The sequence below is a fragment of the Bos mutus genome, chromosome 10 (assembly GCF_027580195.1).
Source record: "Bos mutus isolate GX-2022 chromosome 10, NWIPB_WYAK_1.1, whole genome shotgun sequence".
In the NCBI taxonomy this organism is placed as follows: Eukaryota; Metazoa; Chordata; class Mammalia; order Artiodactyla; family Bovidae; genus Bos; species Bos mutus.
In genome coordinates, this window is record NC_091626.1 from 98,295,505 (window position 1) to 98,317,359 (window position 21,855).

Here is a 21,855-nt window from a genome sequence, read left to right on the forward strand (position 1 = left end):
AGTGTGCAGCCAGGGTTAAAAACTACTGCTTCAGTGGATTGAGAATTAACAGAAAGTGCAGGAAAGGGCAGTACTTTTAGTGCTAGTCAAGAGGTTCAAAGAGTTGAGGAAAGGTATTTTTGTTTGAAGGGGAAGTCTTTGAAGGTGTTTAAATGCAAAGCTGTACGTGTCAGGAGTGAGAAGTTGTACTGAGCAAGGCATTTGATCTAGGGAGAGGCCCTGAGTGTAGGAGAAGGGATTCTTAGGGGCAGGACAGGCATTTCCAAGACAAAGAGGAGGTGAGGAAGGGTGTATGCGAAGGTGTGTAAGTGGCCTTTCCCCCTCTAATGCTCTACTATCTCTTAGGGGAAGGTGAGATTCCCAGCTGGGAGTGAAAGGTGGGAACTCAAAGGGTTTAAAATGGTCAGTTTGTGAGAGCTAGTGACAACAGGTGGGAGACTGAGTAAGACAAATATTTAGAGCAGTTCAAGTTGTCACCATGATTTGGCGGTGACAGATGTTTCATGGAGAAATACATGGCCCACTGTGGGCAGTGGTGGGGGGCGGGGAGGGGAGGTGCAGGGAGCAAGGTGTAGAATCTATACCCAGTGAAATGAGTTGACTTTCGTCATCAAGGCCGTTGGTAAGTTCTTGGATAATTCCTTTCCTTTTTCAATTAAACATTTGCATGAGGGATCTGCAAGGGTCAGAACTCACTTCTAGGGAAAGAAAACATTGATTTTCATAACTTTTTATGTCTTTAAAAATTTTTATACTCCAATACCTTGATAAAATCTAGTAAAACTACCATGTTTAGCCAGAGGTGCTTTTTAACTAGTTTTCAAGATGGAAAAAGAAAAATTATGTGATGCTTTAAAACACTACAAAAATTGAAAGGCGAGCTAAACAGTCTATTATGCATGTGTATTAATCGTGTTTTTTATTTTCTATGTATTATGATGTTTTGACATCTTAAACAAGGTTTCTGGATGGGGAGACTGCCCCTCCCAGGGCTGGCCAGTTCTTAGACCCAGCAAGGGACTCAGCATGCGTCTGATGTGCAAACTAACCAGGTCCATGGAGACATACCTCCTCCCTTTGACCTGCACATCTCAGGCTGCAATCATCCCAGGCCAGGCATCCAGCAACTGGAGCCTACAATGTAGCCTTAAGGACGGGGAATTATTGGGAATTATTCACTAGCCATTCCTAAACTGTTCTCCCTGCCCTGCTTTGCCTTTCCCAAGAAAACCCCCATCAAGGCCCTGGCCTAAAACTATCACTTGCTCCCATCCTCTGCTTCTGACCCAAACTTGGTCAGAAGTTTTGGTGTGGCCCTGCCTGGCAAACCATGCCTCTTGTTTCTAGGGAAACTAACATTAGACTTTTCTTTCAGTGGCACTGACCTCTCTCCATGTCATCACTCAGTTGCATTTATAAAGATCCAGGCACAAAACAGGAGCATCAGAGGAAATAGAGAACTCCTCCATAGCTACACATCTTCCCAGAAAGAACTCTGGTTCACAGGCTTTAGTAATAAAAGTCAGACCAAGGCCAATTCAAAGAAATAAAATCTAAAGAAAAAATGGCCATGATTTCATTTCAAAGCTTTAAGATTACCGTCTTCGGAAACACTGACTAGAAGTCAGCCAAAGAAAACATATAACACGCTGTTCCTACTGGTCCCCAAGCCCTGTGGAATCACTAGATGAAATGTAAAACAAAGACAACAGAGTGTGATTAACTGGGATCACTGAAAATTGATTTTTACATGCTCTGAAGTACTGAGATTAATTCCCAGCAAAAGACAACCAATAACCCAACAGGTATTTATTACACAATAGCTATGTATTAGAGGTGGATCCCCCCCTTTTTTTTCATTTTTGTGAGCCACACTTTAAAGGCTTCTTCATTATGATGCTGGAAAATACATGACATTTTCCCATGAAACCAAGATGTAATGAACAGGTATCATAAAATCATGGGTGGCACTATCTTACACAAATGTTTTACTGTCAATGGCGAAAAACAACTTATCACTCACAGACTAAAAATCCAGTTGTATTTTAATCCACTTTTTAAAAGAGCTGTTTTCCATCCATCTAAAAACGACCTCAATGACATTTTTCTCCACATCATCCTATCTCAGTATTTCCAGATCTTTTAGGACCTTGAGGGGAAAAGTATGGTAAATAAAGACATTTAATAGTTTCTGCAAAGAACCATACACAAAACATTTCTATACTTATGGAGGAAAGTATAAGAGCACCTCAGAGCTTAGGGGGGATACCAGTATATTAAAACACTTCTTTCCAACTACGGCAAAGCCTGCAGTTCTAACACATCATGTGGAATCCCCTGGAGGGTTGGGCCTCACCCTCAGCTTCTGATTCAGCCGATCTGGTTGGCAGAGAATGTGTGGGTGCTGTTGGTCTCAGGGTCCTAGTCCGCTTACCCCATGCGTCTCCTTCTCTTCTCCTCACCTTCTCACTCTGGATCTTGCCAATATCCTTTTCCTTGGTGAACATCTTCAGGACCTGCCCCACTCTTCAAATACTGTGCTTAAAAAATGTATTCCTCACATTTGGCAGTTTTACCTAGTGCAGTGGCAGGAAAATGTCTTCTTCGGGCCATCGAGTTTGTTTTGCTGAGCTTCTTACAAACTTGATAATCCACACTCTTCAGCCAAGATTATTTGATATCCTTGTTTCTTTTCAACGTTGCTATCTGTAGGCATTTGATGTTCATGTTTTGTGACCTCAACGTAGATGAAGGCATCACTGGACCACTTGTGTTCAGTGCTAACAGCTGCTGCTGCTGCTGAGTCACTTCAGTCGTGTCCGACTCTGTGCGACCCCACAGACAGCAGCCCACCAGGCTCCGCCATCCCTGGGATTCTCCAGGCAAGAACACTGGAGTGGGTTGCCATTTCCTTCTCCAATGCATGAAAGGGAAAAGTGAAAGTGAAGTCGCTCAGTCGTGTCTGACTCTTTGTGACCCCATGGACTGCAGCCCACGAGGCTCCTCCATCCATGGGATTTTCCAGGCAAGAGTACTGGAGTGGGTGGCCACTGCCTTCTCCAAGTGCTAACAGCAGAATCCACCAGCTTCCTCACCTTCCCACTCTGTGCCAGTTTTCTAATGGGGTAGAAACCCAACCCGAATGCTGTCATGTTGGTCACTCCACTCACTGTCATGACTACAGTGGGAGATCAGGAGATAAGGAAATACTGACAACTAAAATGGGCAGTAACCAAGGAAGCAGCTGACAGTAAGAGCAATCTGCTTCCACCACCCCTCCCACCATCATACGGACCATGATACAGTCTATAAACTACGCCCCAAATAGAATGTAGCCACAGCTGCCGGAGAACGTCACTCTGCTCTCATCCCAGCTCAAGGTAAGGTTCACCAAATATAGAATGCTGAATACGGATTCTAACACTGAGATTTTTACCTAGCCTGATCCCCAGGAAACAAAAGCTTGTGGCTCAGAATCATGTAGTAAAAGCCAAAATAAAGCAAAGACTTGACACGAATCATGCATCACCAGGAGACTTTGCCTTAAGCCAAAGTGGGGAACCCATCACACCAGCCATGACAGTGCTCACCTGGCTTCCTTGCTCAACACTGTGATTTGTTCGACTCTAGACGACTTCTGTGATAACTCTGCTCCTGTACTTGGAGCATCAAAACTTGCTGTGCTGTGGTCTAGACTGTACTTCTGGTTCCAAAATGCAGCGATATCTCAGATTCATCCATTTGGGATTCAGAAATAGTTTAATTACCTGTCCAAGGTGTTGAGCTGCACTTAGCAAAGGATGCCATAAACATCACCGATTAAGAATCTTTATTTCAGCTTTTGGTCATTTTGTTGCCAAAACAGGTCTTTTTGCAGCCTGTCTGTACAGCCCAGCAAAACAATGTCACCTGAAATTTCCAATTATGCTTGATTTCTATAGAATTCAAGGCCTATTTATCAAGAACACACCACTCAACAAAGATCATACTCTGCTCCTCCAAATTTGGCACCAAAAACCAGCTACTAATTTCTTCTGAATAGTTATCAAAATGCAACAAAACTTCGGATGCAAATGAAGTTGTTCCCTTTAAAACACTGAATCTGAAATATAATCTTAAATTCCCTTGAACCTGTAAGCAGAACTATCCTTTATGAAAGATGCTCAGGCAAGTAGACAATGTCTTGACTTTCGTCCATTGTGAAAAATACCCAAGACTAGGACCTAGACAGGCAGACTATAGCATGCTGGGATAAATCCGAAACCTGAAATAAGGAGGAACTGGGGAACTCTGCTTCAGTTATTACTTTTGAGCAGATCATACATATGTGGGCTCAAAAATTATCCTCAAAGGAAGTCAAGCTATTATCTGGTTTTCTTCCAAGAGATTACAAAACTTGATTTTGAAATTATTTTTTTGTTGAAAGGTAACAGATTTTTCTTAATTTGTAACATTACACACTTTGTTGTATAAAAAGGAAATTCAAAGCTTAAGATTCAAAATACACTTGATTCTAAGGTTAGTCCTCTGGAATGGACTCATACAAAAAACAAGCAGAGTAAATCAGTGAGTCTTCTATAAGCATGCTCATGCAGCAGCTTTAAAGAAGGAGCACAATTTACAACCCTGTGTTGGAATGTATTTGTGTGCTTAATGGCTATTCTCTTAGGCAATTAATTTTCTTTTCTGCTTATTACATAAAGGTAGATATGGCATTTTGGGACTTCCTGGTAGATCAGCTGGTAAAGAATCTGCCTGCAATGCAAGAGACCCCCGGTTCAATTCCTAAGTCGGGAAGATCCCCTGGAGAAGGGATAGGCTACCCAGTCTAGTATTCATGGGCTTCCCTGGTGGCTCAGACAGTAAAGAATTCAGCCACAATGTGGGAGACCTGGGTTCGATCCCTGGGTTAGGAAGATCCCCTAGAAGAAGGCATGGCAACTCACTCCAGTATTCTGGCCTGGAGTATCCCCATGGACAGAGGAGCCTGGTGGGCTACAATCCATGGGGTTGCAAAGAGTTGGACATGACTGAGCAGCTAAGCACAGCACAGCATGGCATTTTGGGGTGCTCCCTGCTGAAAGTATTCAAAATATTCAGGAAAGATTGATCAAGAAAGAGGATATACAGCTTGTCTGGCATACTGTTTCAAAAATATGAGTCTCAGAGTGACTCAGTTCTATTAATGAAAAACAAAAGATTATAACCCAGGACTAAGAAAGTCTGAAAGTCTGGGATTTTAGTCTTGGCTTGATTATGTGATTTGGGGCAAGTCACGAAGTTCTGTGACTATTCTTAACCCTATAAAATGTAAAAGTAGTAATCACCTACCTTTTCGTCACAGAAATATTTAAAATGTAAGTAAAGCTGTTCATATAAATTACTTTTAATCATAGGTAAAAAGGAGAATTATTAGGTTATGTGTCATGAAGACAAAGATGCTACCCAAACTACAGAGGTCTCAATAGGCCATTATCGCAAGACTGATCTCTGCATGAGCCATGGAGCTTACTGCAAAGAAAATACAAGTATTATGTTCGTGGATTTCTCCCCGAAATCCAACAAATTCCATTAGAGATGTGTGCCTCAGGACACTACTGGGACTAAGTAAGAATGCACATATGACAACAAAAAGCTACCTTCATCACTGAAACAACAGAGTAGAACCACTTTATAGTCAACAGACATTGTTCCCTATACTGATGGGTGCAGCCTAATGGCAAGGAAGTACACGCGCCACCACAAGGGCACCTGGGCGGCTCCCAGGGAAGCTGGGCTGGCTTGAGCACTACTCCTCACTCCAATCTCCACCTGCCCCTCGCTCCGCAGGATCCCTTGTTACGGACAACGGCCAGGTTCTCAGTCTTCGATAAAGTGCTGCGTAAACAGCTTCCGGTCCCCCTTTCCCACCAGATTCACACCCACCACACTGATATGGCCATTCTGTAGCTACCACTGGTGAGGAGGACAGTTTTCAAAGGACTACGAGAGCGCGGCCCACCCTTACGTTCTGTGTGAGAAGAGGCACAATGGCGCTTCCGGGAGAGGAGGCTCTGTCCCGCCAGGTGCCGGAGTGCGCGCTGCTCCAGAGCGCCACCAGAGCAGTGGGCACTTGAGAACGGCTCCTGCGTACTGCAGAATAAAAGCACTCAATTTGTACCGAAAAAGAGCCCTTCTGCCAACCAGGTCCCAGGATGACAGACACTCTTGATGATACTTTTTTAGAAAGGGTGGCTTTTCTCCAGTAGCTGTAGGCAGTCACGTATTCCTCATTTTGACAAAGGATCATCCAACTTCAGGCATGGCTGTATATATAACTCCACAGGCAGCTAAGCCGTCATAAACACGCCAAGTATAAAGTCATGTTGAAAAGACATTTTTCCTCCCCAATGTATGGCCCCAAGAAGCCATTATTATAATAGAGTATGAATTTCTGCTACAGGTTATTGACCTATAATACTAACAGTAAAAGTCTCGTTTAGTACATAAAGGCTTACACCATGACATGAAGTATTTAGACACAATCCACCGACTATTTTAAATTCGCTGTACACCTAAAGGACCTTCTTCATTACACCCATCTGTATGTATATGTATAGAGGTCCTCTTTGGGTAGAACACAGACTTTGGAGATGAGGCAACATACAGTGCAGCTGCTGGCGATGCCAACAGGCCATCTAGAAAAACAGAGTAAGTTCCCAAGGCCCGTGCTGCTGGTGGCTCTTCTGAGGCTTCAAGTTAAGAACTTTCTGGATTTATCTTATTGGCACTCTGCTTGAATAAAGACCAAGCTCAAAGGCAAGCCTTATCTCCTGCAAATTAATTCCACACACAGGTCTTAACTCTGTGTTTGGAACTGACTGCAAATTTAGAACTTCCTCAAATGGTATTAAAAGCACTACACAAAAAATACGCAAAAGCAGGTACTGGTTTTTCAAGAAAAACAGGACATATCTGCAAAAAATCAACAGCTCTGTAAACAGAGCTGTAGGTAACTGTTGGGACAACAACAGCAATTTAACATATACAGCATTGGATGGCCTTTTTTAAAAAAACTGCTGTCTCAATCCTTTATAATAATAATAAAAAAAAAGATTTGCACAACATGATTTTCTAAGAGAAAGAGTTCACTTCTTTGTTTGAAGAGGAGTCAGTCTGATGGTGAAAGGGCTGGGAATGTCAATTAAGATATGCAAGACAATATAATACAAAGTCTGATATTTGTTTCAACAACATCCAGTCAGCTCCTGGTGGGTGAAATACTGCGTTCTAGCTGTATCCAGGGCTCTTTTCCTGTGGCATTTTAAAAGACGTAGCTGCAGCTGAGTCAGTGGCTTTCTCTGCCGCAGAGGTCCTGACCAGCCACTCCGAGTCTGGAGGTCTGGGGGCCTGTGACGCTGCTGTAGCTGACTCCACTGCATCCATGTGAACTGGTAAGGGTGTTACGGTTAAAGTAAGGAGGAAAAAAGTCAGAGAGACAAATTAGAACAAGAGGCATGTCAACACAAAACTTTCGTAATCCTCATATTTTATGTCCTATTAAACCAAGCAGCTACATAGGGTTTTTTTTTTTTTTTTTTAACCAAAAACTAAAGGCAAGATTTAAGTATGATAAGTATTTCTCCACATCAAGAAATAGGTTTAACTGAACAAATGAATAAATTCAGGACTACAAATTCTTAATGTACTAATAACCACTTATGAAGCATTTATATGCCAGGAAGTATACTATATAAATACTGTATACTTACAATCTTATTTCTTAATGCAAACTCTTAGAAATAGGTATTGCCATTTCCCTTTTTTGGGTCAGAAAACTGAGGCATAGAGAAAGCAGATAATTCATTCAGAGACACGGCTGTTTAAGCAGCAAGACTCAAACTCATATACTAGACTCCAAGCCCTCTGCTCTTTTTATAATGTTCCATGCCTCCAATATGACAGAGTCACCAATGAACACTGAACAGTAAGGCAAATGGTAGAAAAATTACACAGCCGGGCCCTGTTTTCAGCACGGACATTAAGACATTCTGGACAGGATGACACTGCTTGTGCAGGGCTGTCCTATTTCTTTTAGGACACCTACCCTTCCGGACCCTGTCCTTGAATGCTCAAAGCATTCCCAGTCACTGTGACAACCCAACACTGCCCCCACATTTGCAAATGCCCCCTGAGCAGAGGAGTACAAACCACCATTACTCTACTGAAAACAAATATACACTAAAATAAAGCAAAATATTAAAAATTTTCATTTTTATCCTGTCACAATAATTCTACTCCCAGGAATATAATCTAGAAAAGTAATTTTCAAATTATGGGTCACAAAACCAATGTAGTAGGTCATGACAAATACTTTTTTTTCCCCCCTTAATGAAAAAGAACAGAAAATATCAGAGGGAACCCAAAGGTTTATTTCAGATTTTACAGGTACACCCAATATATATTCAAACAAATTTCTTACTGTGAGTTACCAAGAAAAAAAATCGAAAGCTATTACTCTATGGCACATATACAAGTTTTTTAGAGGGCAGTAGTTTTCAAACATTTCAGAACCTCAACCCCAGGAGCAAGAAATACATATGACATCACCACCCAAATCTCTCTTTTTCACACACAAGTACGCATGCTCATTCACTCTTATTTAAGTGAAAATAAATTTCATAAAAACTGTACCTACCATTACCCCAAGGTCATCAACCACAGGGGAAAAACTATCTGAGGAAAACTTTTTGTGTTGGCTACATATATATTTTTTTATTATGGCAAAATACACACAAAATATACCATTCTAATAATTTCTAAGCATACTCCCCAGTAGCATTCAGTACATCCACACTGTTGCACAACCATCACCACCACCCATGTCCAGAACTTTTTCTTCATCCCAAATGGAAATTCTCTACTCATTGAACAATAACTCCCCATTCTCCTCCTCCCCCAGCCCTTGGCAACCACCATTTGTTTTATTTTCTAAGAATTTGATTTGTTTTAGGTACCCCTTATAAGCAGAATCAAATCGTATTCATCCTTTTGTGTCTGGCTTATTTTCCTTAACACACTGCCTTCATTCATATTATAATGTGTGTCATAATTTCATTCTGATAATGAAAGTTTTCAGGTTGAATAATAACTTGTTGAATGTATAGATCACATCTTGGTTGTCCACTCATCCGGGGATGAACATTTGGGTTGCTTCTACTTTTGGACTGCTGTGAGTAACGTTGCTATGAACAATGTTGCTATGAACACAGGTGTACAAATACCTATTTAAATCCTTGCTTTCAATTCTTTTGGGTGATGTATATCCAGAAACAGAACTGCTGGATCACAGGGTAGTTTTATGTCTAAACTTTTGAGGAACCACGAGATCTTTACAGTGGCTGCACTATTTATATTCCCACCAGCAATACACAAGCTTTCCAATTCCTCCACATTCTTCAAACAACGCATGCTGTTTTTTGTCTCTGTTTGCTTGTTTTGATACAGCCATCATAAGAACTGAGAAATGGCCAAGAAAAACTTTTGCGTATGTTCGCCCACAGAATGGTGCAATACTTTCCCCAGTAGCACAAACCAGCATGAGAATAAGAATCTGATTACGATTATCATAAGAATATGATTGAAATGTTTATCAAGAATGACTAACTGTAATATATTCATCATGCTCAGAAATGGAATACTATACATATGGCAATAATGAATGGATTCTGGTAGGATAAAATGTGAATGGAATCAAGAACTAGGTGAAACTTGTAACATATAATATGACATTCCACTTACAGAAGCTTCAAAAACATGTAAAACTAGACAATATACTGCTTAGAGATACATGTATCTGTTGTCAAAACTATTTGAAAACAACCAAGAATGACAAATAATTAACCAAAAATATATATTAGGAAAATATATTCCCACTCTCCTTCATAGAGTGGGAAGAAAATTTTTTAAAAAGACATTCTTTTTTTTCCTAAGGGAATCTTCCTGTTTGAATACTTACTTACTTGACTGCGCCAGGTCTTGGTTATGGTACTTGGGATCTTGGGTCTTTGCTGCAGCATGCAGTATCTTAGTTGCAGCATGTGAGATCTTAGTTGCAGCATGCGAACTCTTGCAGTTGTGGCATAAAAGATCTGGTTCCCTGACCAAGGACTGAATCCAGGTGGAGTCTCAGCCACTGCACCACCAGAGAAGTCCTGATGCTCTTTTTTGTAAAGTAGATGGTGGGTACATGGATACTTGTTGTATTGTTTTTCTTTACACCACGTATATATTCTATAAACGTTCTTTTGCGGACATTCAATATTTATCTTCAAAAACATTTTTAACTTTAAAAAATATTTAAACCTAATTAAAAGGCATAGTAGGCAATAAGAATCTGCCCCATGACTCCTGAGACAAGGGCCAATCTAAAATGGAAGTACTGAATCCAATCCCAGGGTTAGAATAATATTGAGAATAACTCTGTTTTAAAGATTCTATTCACTTAATTCATACATTAAATATCTAATGAGATTGTTCTATGTGTGGAGTGCTGTTTTTTAGATGCTGGGGGTACAGCAGTGAGTAAGACAGGTGAAACTTCCTGCCCTGGTGAATGCACTGCTGGCATGGCTGGCCTGGTATCTGAAATCTTAGACAACTAATTAACAGGTTAACTGTTGGGTACCCTTTCAAGGACACATATCCTATCCCAAGAAGGTCAAAAAAAGGCTCTTGGAAGGGCCAATGTAGTCAGGGCTTTAGGGACTTCCCTGGCAGTCCAGTGGTTAGGACTCTGCACTTCCACTGCAGGGAGCACAGTTGGGAAATTAAGATCCCACCCCTCCCCTCACCCCCACAAAAAAATAAGTCAGGACTCTCAACAGAACATCTTGTCATCCCAATTCTCCTTTACCTAAAGCTATATGTTTACTTTTTGGGAAAAAAAAAAAAAAAAGGAATTTGCACACCCAAAGCTCTGATTTGCCACTCTAACAAAGAAAATCATCACAAGAAAAAGAAGTCTTGTTTCCATCTAAGTTCCTTATGCTTCTTATAACTACTTAGTCTCTCAAATTTTCAAGAAAATAACCCTTTTTTCTTTTCCAGTTGCATTCTTTAAGAACATACACAATAGCTGGTTCACTTCAGCATGGGGCAGACAGTACTAGAAGTCCCTGTTCTGGTGTATCAACCTTAAAAGCAGGTTAATACTCTTACTCACTAGGATCCAGGGTGGATCCCTGTGCACTAAGCACAAGCATGTTTTAAAGCCACAGAGGGAAGGGGAGTGGAGATGGATCTAACCAACGACCCCATGACAAGGTCCTTCTCCCTGGTCTTTGTTAGTATTAATACAAAAAGACAGGAAGGCACGTTTTTCCTTTTTGTTCTTCACCTTTCTAGTCTTATTAATATCTTTAAATCCAGTCAATTTCAACTCAAAACTTTCCACTAATGGGGGAGGGGGAAAGGGAAAAGATTTGTGGCTGCATGTTTAAGAAAGAAGCTGAATTCATCACGGTGACAGGGGAGAGTGTTGGCAGAGATCTGAGCTATTTATTCTTTTAGGAAAATCCTATAAAGAATGACACAAGGAAGCCTCTATCTGCAGTCTTGTTCATCACACTGGTGAAGAGTCCGATAACAGATGTATGCAGGAGCGTGATTTAGTGCCAGGAGCTGGCCCCTGATGTGTATTAATACAGCGGCAAAGCGGAACGCACCTCTCTTCATCACTCATTTCTATAAAAGAGGTGGAATCCGAGATGGCCCGATGTTAGGCAGAGCAAGCCCATTTGTTCTACTGACTGATGGCGCGGGCTTGGGCTATGTCCTTCACCTCCATGGGGCACTCAGGTTGTGGATAGGAAAAAAAAAAGAAAATATTCAGTGAAGCAGGCCTTAGTCAACAAGTGAGAGGAGCTGGGCTTAGCAGGGGAAATGTTTAAGGCTCAAGTCTTCTTAACACCTCCCAGTACTTTCCTGATTTGAATATGGAGTACGGATTGTGAACTCTTCTCAGCAGTTCTGCTCTTATCAGCAATTAAAAGTTAAAAACATAAGCTAGACATTAAGGGGGAAAAAAAGAGCAACAACAAAAAAAAGAACAAAAAAGAGGGGAGACTACATTTCACTGTCTCTACTAATTCCACAGACTGGATGAAGACCTGGGTTTTGACGTGGAGTCATGGTTTGGAAGCAATCCTGTCATATATAAGACCAAACGCCTGCAGTGTTTAAGAGGGCAGCTTGAGAGTCATAGGGAAACTGGACTGAATCTTGGTCTACAATTTATGAACCATGTAACCTCAGTGACTATTTTAACCTCTCTAAGCCTCAATTTTCCCGTGTGTAAATTGGGAATAAAAAACAGCATCTCCCTTATTAAGTTGTTGCAAAGATTAAGTGAAATAATTCAGACAAAATGTTCAGTTCATGGCATGGCCATGTGAAAACTCGCTTAAAAAAAAATCTTCCTACAACCATCAGAACTGTGATTGAGACTATTCAGTATGAACCACTATCAAGTAGCCATCCAAACAGAAGCTCACACAGGTCAGTTTCAGAGTATGCTGAAACTTACTAAGTTAGAGAGAGAGCAGTTTCTATCTGTCTGAGGTCTACTCTTTTACTCAGGTATCAAGTGCTCTGATCTATATATTATTGGGCTGGACAAAAAGTTCGCTCGGGTTTTCCCTTAAGCGATAATGGAAAAATTGGAATGAACTTTTTGGCCAACCCAATATCTATTTTCTGAAGAGAATAAAATAATTTATGATATACTCAATTCCCTCAGAGTGAATTCACCACCAGCAAGAAAATAACCATAAGTACTTCTGATAGGTCCTATAAGCAGATACGCTCTTTTTAACCAGAGTAATTTATCCTAAAATGTATTACAATGTATAAAGTATTTCCAATGATTACTAATTACATTTAATTATCTTAACTCCAAAGAAAAATATCTACAGACACCCAATATTCTTGATGATATAAATGATGATATAAATATATAATCATCTCCCTTTTTTCATCTAAGGATAACATACATACAGAGCACCTAAATCAATGAATCTTTATATGTGCATATACTCATGTAATCCCCACCAAGTTCATGGTATAAAGCATTTCCAGCATTGCAAAAAATTTTTTTATGTCATCCTCTGGTCCCTACCCTACACTGACCGTAACTACTATTTTGGTTTCTATAACTAGTTTTGCCCAGAAAACTTTTAAGTTTTAACTTGAAAACTTAATTAGGAATTTCATGACTAGAAAAATACGAGCACTCTACTAGACATTAGAACAGTGATACGTATTGTACTGTACACAAACATGAAAGTAAAAAACCCGTGCGGCTCCTTTACTACTGATTAAGCTGCCACCCTGCCAGGGTTTTCATTACCACACATCTAACTTCCTGTCTGTGCTGCAGCAGAAGTGCAGATGACTCCAGATTGCCGACGGTGAAACACAGGCATTCAAACTCAAGAAAGCAGAAGACAGTGAAAAAGAACAGACTTTAGGGTCAGAGAGACTTCAAGCAAATTACTTTTCACATTCTCAGTTTTCCCATAGAAAATGGGAATAAAATGACCTACTTTCTCATAAAGGTGACATGAGAAGGTGTACAGAACATATAATTTAGTGCCTGACACACAGCAGGTGGTCAATGAAGGATAACTACATATCTAATTACCGGCATTTGGGCTGGACAGCGATGCCGTGGCCACAGGTTTCCGTTTCCTCTTGATGTCACGTGAACATGGGGGCCCCAGGTGTATGTTTGCCTGTCTGCAGATACGAGGAAGAAAAAATACTGCTTAAGACATTATGTTCAGCCCAGATGAAACCCCTCACCCACTACACACATACACTAACAAAATGGGCACCACCCTTTGCCATCAAGTGTCAGTACAAGATTCAGAATTAATCCTAACTTATTCTTTACACACAATATATACCCATTTTAAACTTATTACCTGAATTCAGAACAGACATTCAAGATTAATTTCAATAAATATGTGCTTCATTACATGCTGGTTTTGTACAATTATTTTTCATAAAAACCACAATTGTTCTAAACTTGTTAATGAAATACTTACTCCCAAGTGGTAATATATTGAAAAGTTTAATGCTGCATGAACACAGATATTTGCATAGAATTTCAATAGCAGGTTTAACCCTTCTATCAGTATAAATCTGGATTTCTAATAGTGACTGTATCACAAAATTAGTTTCTGTGATTTTTAAAAATAATAATTTATGTGCTAATAATAGGTTCCCTGAAATAAATATTCAGCTTGTTTAAAAAAGAAAACAGTAAGAACTTCAAAGCTAGAAAAGCAAAAGATTCTCTGAAAGGCAGTGGACTTAACACTGAAATTTTTGGCAGGTTATTTTATATAATTTTTATTTTATATTGGAGTATAGTTGATTTAATATCTGTCAAGATGGCGCCCACCAGAGCAAGACCCAGTTTTACTCACAGCCAGTCCCTCCCACCAGGAAGTGTCTACAAGCCTCTTATCCTCATCCATCAGAGGGCATACAGAATGAAAATCACAATCACAGAAAACTAATCAAACTGATCATATGGATCACAACCTTGTCTAACTCAATGAAACTATGAGCCATGCTGTGTAGGGCCACCCAAGACAGACGGGTCATGGTGGAGAGGTCTGACAAAACGTGGCCCACTGGAGAAGGGAATAGCAACCACTTCAGCATTCTTGCCTTGAGAACCCCATGAACAGTATGCAAAGGCAAAAAGATGACACTGAAAGATGAACTCCCCAGGTCAATAGATGCTCAATATGCTGCTAGAGAAGAGCAGAGAGATAGCTCCAGAAGGAATGAAGAGGCTGAGCCAAAGCAAAAACAATGCCCAACTGTGGATATGCATGGTGGTGAAAGTAAAGTCCAATGCTGTGAAGAGCAATACTGCATAGGAAGCTGGAATGTCAGGTCCATGCATCAAGGTAAATTGGAAGTAGTCAAACAGGAGATGGCAAGAGAGAACATTGACATTTTAGGAATCTGAACTAAAATGGACCAGAACGGGCAAATTTAATTCAAATGACCATTATATCCACTACGTGGGCAAGAATCCCTTAGAAAAAATAGAGTAGCTCTCATAGTCAACAAAAGAGCCCGAACTACAATACTTGGATGTAATCTCAAAAAGGACAGAATGATCTCTATTTGTTTCCAAGGCAAACCATTCAATATCACAGTAATTCAAGTTTATGCCCCGACCACTAATGCCAAAGAAGCTGAAGTTGAACAGTTCTGTGAAGACCTACAAGACTTTCTAGAACTAACACCAAAGATGTCCTTTTTCATCATGCAAAATTAGGAAGTCAAGAGATACCTGGAGTATCAAGCAAGTTTGGTTTTGGAGTACAAAATAAAGCAGGGCAAAGGCTAACCGTTTTGCCAAGATTATGCCCTGGTTATAGCAAACATCCTCTTACAACAATACAAGAGATGACTCTACACATGGACATCACCAGATGGTCAATACTGAAATCAGACTGAATATATTCTTTGCAGCCAAAGATGGAGAAGCTCTATACAGTCAGCAAAATCAAGACTGGGAGCTGACTGTGGCTAAGATCATGAACTCCTTATTGCAAAATTCAGACTTAAATTGAAGAAAGAAGGGAAAACCACTAAGCCATTAAGGTACGACCTAAATCAAATCCCTTACGATTATACAGTAGAAGTGACAAATAGATTCAAAGGAGTAGATCTGATAGACAGAGTGCCTGAAGAACTATGAACAGAGGTAAATGACATTGTACAGGAGGCGGTGATCAAAACCATCCCCAAGAACAAGAAACACAAACAGGCAAAATGGCTGTCTGAGGAGGGCTTACAAATAGCTGAGAAAAGGAGAGAAGCAAAAGGCAAAGGAGAAAAGGAAAGATATACCCATCTAAATGCAGAGTTCCAAAGAACAGCAAGGAGAGATAAGAAAGCCTTCCTAAGTGATCAATGCAAAGAGATAGAGGAAAACAATAGAATGGGAAAGACTAGAGATCTTTTCAAGAAAATTAGACATACTAAGGGAACATTTCATGCAAAGATGGGCACAATAAAGAACTGAAATGGAATGGATCTAACAGAAGCAGAAAATATTAAAAAGAGGTAGCAATAATACATAGAAGGACTATTAAAAAAAAGATATTAATGAACCAGATAACCATGACGGTGTGATCACTCACCTAGAGCCAGACATTCTGGAGTGTGAAGTCAAGTGGGCCTTAGGAAGCATCATGATGAACAAAGCTAGTGGAGGTGATGGGATTCCAGCTTGAGCTATTTCAAATCCTAAAAGATGACGCTGTGAAAGTGTTGCACTCAATAGGCCAGCAAATCTGGAAAACTCAGCAGTGGCCACAGGTCTGCAAAAGGTCAGTTTTCATTCCAATCCCAAAGAACGGCAATGCCAAAGAATGTTCAAGCTACCAAACAATTGCACTCTTTTCACATGCTAGCAAGGTAATGCTCAAATTCTCCAAGCCAGGCTTCAACAGTCTGTGAACTAAGAACTTTGAGATGGTCAACCTAGTTTTAGAAAAGGCAGTGGAACCAGAGATCAAACTGCTGACATCTGCTGGATCATAGAAAAAGCAAGAGAATTCCAGAAAAACATCTGCTTCACTGACTACGCTAAAGCCTTTGACTTTGTGGATCATAACAAACTGTGGAAAATTCTTAAAGAGATGGGAATACCAGACCACCCTACCTGCCTCTTGAGAAACCTGTATGCAGGTCAAGAAGCAACAGTTGGAACTGGATATGGAACAACAGACTGGTTCCAAATTGGGAAAAGGAGTACGTCAAGGCTGTATATTGTCACCCTGCTTATTTAACTTCGATGCAGAGTACATCATGCAAAATGGTTGGCTGGATGAAGCACAAGCTGGAACCAAGACTGCCAGGAGAAATATAAATAACCTCAGATATGCATATGACACCACCCTTATAGCAGACAGAGAAGAACTAAGGAGCCTCTTGATGAGGGTGAAAGAGGAGTGTGAAAAAGCTTAAAACTCAACACTCAAAAAACGAAGATCACGGCATCCGGTCCCATCACTTCATGGCAAATAGATGGGGGAATAATGGAAACAGTGACAGACTTCATTTTCTGGGGCTGCAAGATCACTGCAGATGGTGACTGCAGCCATGAAATAAAAAGACACTTGCTTCCTGGAAGAAAAGCAATGACAAACCTAGACACTGTATTAAAAAGCAAAGGCACTACACTTAGCCAATAAAGGTCCATACAGCCAAAGCTATGGTTTTTCCAGTAGTCATGTATGGATGTGAGAGTTAGACCACAAAGAAGGCTGAGCGCCCAAGAATTGATGCTTTTGAGCTGAGGTGTTGGAGAAGACTCAGAGTCCCTTGGACTGCAAGGATATCAAACCAGTCAATCCTAAAGGAAATCAACCCTGAATATTCATTGGAAGGACTGATGCTGAAGTTCCAATAATTTGGCCACCTGATGCAAAGAGCAGACTCATTTGAAAAGACCCTGATGATGGGAAAGACTGAAGGCAGGAGGAGAAGGGGATGACAGAGGATGAGATGGGATAGCATCACCGACTCAATGGATGTGAGTTTGAGCAAGCTCCGGGCGATGGTGAAGGACAGGGTAGCCTGGTGTGCTGCAGTCCATGGGGTTGCAAAAAGTTGGACACGACTGAGTCACTGAACAAGAAATAGTTGATTTACAATACTGTGTTAATTTCAGGTGTACAGCAAAGTGATTCAGTTATACATATACATGTATGCATTCTTTTTCAGATTTTTTCCATATGGCTTATTATAGAATATTGAATTCTCTGTGCTATACAGTAGATCCTTGTTGATTATTTTATATACAGCAGTGTTTATATGTTAATCCCTAACTCTTAATTTATCCCTCCCCCCAACCTTTCCCCTTTGGTAACCGTAAGTTTGTTTTCTATGTCTGTGAGTCTGTTTCTGTTGTATAAGAATAGTTCATTTCCATCGTACTTTAGAGTCCATATATAAGTGGTATCATATATTTGTCTTTCTCTGACTTGACTCAGTATGATAATCTCTAGGCCTATCTAGAGATTATGAAATTATGAAATTATGAAATAATGCCTGCTACAAATGGCATTATTTCATTTTTTACGGCTCAGTAATACTCATTGTGTGTGTGTGTGTGTGTGTGTGTACTGCTTTGTGGCGCAGTACACACACACCTTCTTTATCCATTCCTCTACTGATATACATTGAGGTTGCCTCCATGTCTTGGCTATTGTAAATAGTGCTGCAAACAGTGCTGAACACTGGGGTGCATATCTTTTCAAATTATGGTTTTCTGCCCAGGAATGGGATTGCTGGACCATATGGTAATTCTATTTTTAGTTTTCTGAGAAACCTCCATACTCTTTTTCAGTGGCTGCAATAAGTTACATTCCCACCAACAGTGTTAAGAAGTTTCCCTTTTCTGCATGCCCTCTCCAGCATCTGTTATCTGTAGACTTTCTAATGATGGGCATTCTGACTGGTGTGAGGTGGTATTTCACTGTACTTTCGATTTGCATTTCTCTAATTATTAGTGATGTTGAGCATCTTTTCATATGCTTTTTGGCCATCTGTATGTCTTCTTCAGAGAAATATTTATTTAGATCTTCTGCTGATTTTTTGACTGGGTTGTTTATTTTTTTGATATTGAGCTGCATAAGCTGTTTGTATATTTTGGAGATTAATTGCTTGTTGGTCACTTCACTTGCAAATATTTTCTCCTGTTCTATGGGCTGTCCTTTCATTTTGTTTATGGTTCTCTATGGTATGCAAAAGCTTTTAAGTTGAATTAAGTTCCACTTGTTTATTTTTGGTTTTATTTTCATTACTCAAGGAGGTGGACCCAAAAATATATTGCTGTGATTTAAGCCAGAGTTTTCTATGTTTTCCTCAGAGTTTTAGAGCATCAATATCTTACATTTAGGTTTATAATCCATTCTGAGTTTATTTTTGTGTATGGTGTTGGAGGATGTTCTAACTGTACACGTAGTTGCCTAGCTTTCCCCACACAACTTATGGAAGAGACTGTCTTTTCTCCATCGTATATTCCTGCCTCCTTTTATCACAGGTTGATCACAGATGTGGATTTGTTTCTGGGCTTTTTATCCTGTTCCACTGATCTGTATTTCTGTTTTTGTGCCAGTACCAATACCGTTTTGATGAGTGTAGTTTTGTAGTATAGTCTGAAGTCAAGGAACCCAATTCCTTCAGCACTCTTTATCTTTTTCAGGATTGCTTTGGCTACTTGGGGGTCTTCTGTAATTCCATACAAACTAAAATTTTTTGTTCTAGTTCTGCAAAAATGCCATTGGTAATTTGATAGGGATTGCACTGAATCTATAGACTGCTTTGGGTATACAGTGTTTTGACAACATTGCTTCTTAAGAACATGCATATCTTTCCATTTGTTGTGTGTCATCTTTGATTTCTTTCATCAGTATCTTATAGTTTTCAGAGTACAGGTCTTTTGTCTCCTTAGGTAGGTTTATTCAGAAGTATTTTCTTTTTGATGTGATGGTAAATGGGATTGTTTCCTTAATTTCTCTTTCTAGTCTTCTGTTGTTAGTATATAGAAATTCAAGAGATTTCTATGTATTAATTTTGTATCCTGCAACTTTACTGAATTCCCTGATGAGCTCTACTAGTTTCCTGGTAGCCTCTTTAGAATTTTCTATGTATAGTGTATGTCATTTCCAATTTGGATTCCTTTTATTACTTTTTCTTCTCTGATTGCCATGGCTAGGAGGCTGGTATGCTATTTCATTTCCCTGCTTCCACCTTCCTCTCAACCTAGACAGATCCTATCCCTGATTAAAGGACCAAGCTGAGTCAGTCTCACATCTGCACACAGCTTTCCTTGAACACTCTAGGCCTCATCAGCCATGAATCATTATTTAACTGGTGTATATGTATCTGGTTTCTCTAAAGAGGCTAACATCCTTGGGAACAGGGACGCTGTTTACATTTATTTCATAATTTTCCAGTGACCTACCAACTTCAGCACAAGGCACACAGCTGACCCCCACTAAGTATCTGTTGACTAAAACAGATATGAATGAATAAAAGTTTAAAAAAAAACTTCTCAATTGTACACTTACGGGGGATTCAAACAGTAATTTTTTTTAGCCATGCCGCACAGTTTGCAGGATCTTAGTCCCCTGACCAGGGACCAAACTCTGGGCTATGGCAGTGGAAGCACTGAGTCCTAACCACTGCACCACCAGGTATTCCCTAAACGGCAAATTTTATGTTATGATATTTTAATACAACTTTAAAAAACACAGCCAGAGTACAAAGCATATACAAAAGACTCCAATAAAATTATATCAGATGAACTCCTAATTGGTAGTCCTAGCTGGGGAATCAAGTCTCATGGCTTAACAGCCTTAAAAATGAAACCTCACTCAAATCTAAGAGAATCTAGTTAGCAAGGCAACAAGACTACTGTTGAATAGGCAAATTTTCCTATCCAGAGGTCCCCAATCTGGCAACTTCCACAGTTTAAAAACATATGGGCATGTGCACCCACATGCTTCCCTCTCGCCCTCACACACACATGTATACTCTCTCTCTTTAAAACAGCAAAAGCTTAAGAGTCAATTCAACTTATAAACAAGAAAAAATAAGAATTTGACTGAAACCATAAGAAATACTTTAGAATGCAAAGAACTCTACAAAAGGCAGATATTTGCAATATAAAGCCTATGGTCCAAAAAATTCCACCTAAGTCACCTTTTATTGATCATTCGCATCTATATGGCAAAAGACTATAAGTTAGGTACTCCATGAATAATTAATCCTGAAACCCCAAGTGAAAGGAAAGTATAAATGTGTAAAATAGCAGAAATGATCCATTTTTTATACCTTATGGAGTTCTGGGAATAAGTCTAAATCAGCATGCCGATTTAATAATAAGAAACACATAAGACAGAATGTCAGAGGTAGACAGGTCTAAATGTAGACATATCAATTGCCTTTGAAGTCAAAGACACAGGCAGAAAAGAAAGTGACACTACAAATTTTGTTTCTCCTCAAAACAGAGAAGTGTACAGAACAGAGCTTCTATTTTTCCCACAAGCAAGGTGCTTGAGTAAATACTATCCAAGCCCTTTGTTCTAGTTCAATCAAAAGTGAAAGCGAAAGTCGCTCAGTCTTATCTGACTCTTTGCAACCCCACGGATAGCCCGTGGACTTCTCCAGGCCAGAATACTGGAGAGGGTAGCCGTTCCCTTCTCCAGGGGATGTTCCCAACCCAGGGATCGAACCCAAGTCTCCCACATTGAAGGCAGATTCTTTACTAGCCGAGCCACCGGCGAAGCCCAGCTCAATTGTGCTTCTCCTAAAGAGCCAGAGAAAGGGAAAAGTCAAGCAAAGGGAAACAGTTTACAGCCATGCTCCTTTCTTCTTTACCTTAAGCTCACTGAAGGACTCACTAAAATGTTTCAGATTAAACATTAACCCCATTTCTTCAAACTAAACAATGTTATTAGACATCAAGACAGTGGCTACCCTTGAGCTGTGGCTAGTGGAAGAGGGACAGCCACTAGAAAAGGCTCAGGCAACTTGCGGGATTCTTTCTGGGAATGTTCCATTTCTGGATCTAGATGCTGGGTTACTAGGATGTGGCTTCATGAAAATTCATCAGGTGTGTATTTCTTCGTACACTTCTCTGTACGTATATTATCCTTCAATAAAAACTTTTTTAATTAAACTTTTTTAAATTAAAAACTATTGCTTCTTCAAGGTCAATGTTTATGAAATGCTAAGTTTTGACAGATACAAAATAACAATGATAAGAAAAAC

The 21,855-nt window shown here is 39.9% G+C and overlaps 1 protein-coding gene across 7 annotated transcripts in view; it reads right to left on the reverse strand.

Moving 5' to 3' along the window:
• Positions 1 to 2,027: 2,027 nt before the first annotated feature.
• Positions 2,028 to 21,855, reverse strand: part of GPATCH2L (G-patch domain containing 2 like) — a 61,332-nt gene continuing 41,504 nt past the window's right edge. For 4 of the 7 annotated variants that reach the window (XM_070378464.1, XM_070378463.1, XM_070378461.1 and 1 more), the window contains 2 exons: positions 13,682 to 13,776; positions 2,028 to 7,430 (listed from right to left, as the gene is read on the reverse strand). In XM_070378464.1, the coding sequence (XP_070234565.1) occupies positions 7,270 to 7,430; positions 13,682 to 13,776 (256 nt within the window). In that variant the 3' untranslated portion in view covers positions 2,028 to 7,269. Of the gene's footprint in view, positions 7,431 to 9,997; positions 11,834 to 13,681; positions 13,777 to 21,855 lie in introns of those variants that run through there. The other 3 variants (XR_011465761.1, XR_011465762.1, XR_011465760.1) reach the window with 2 other exon arrangements.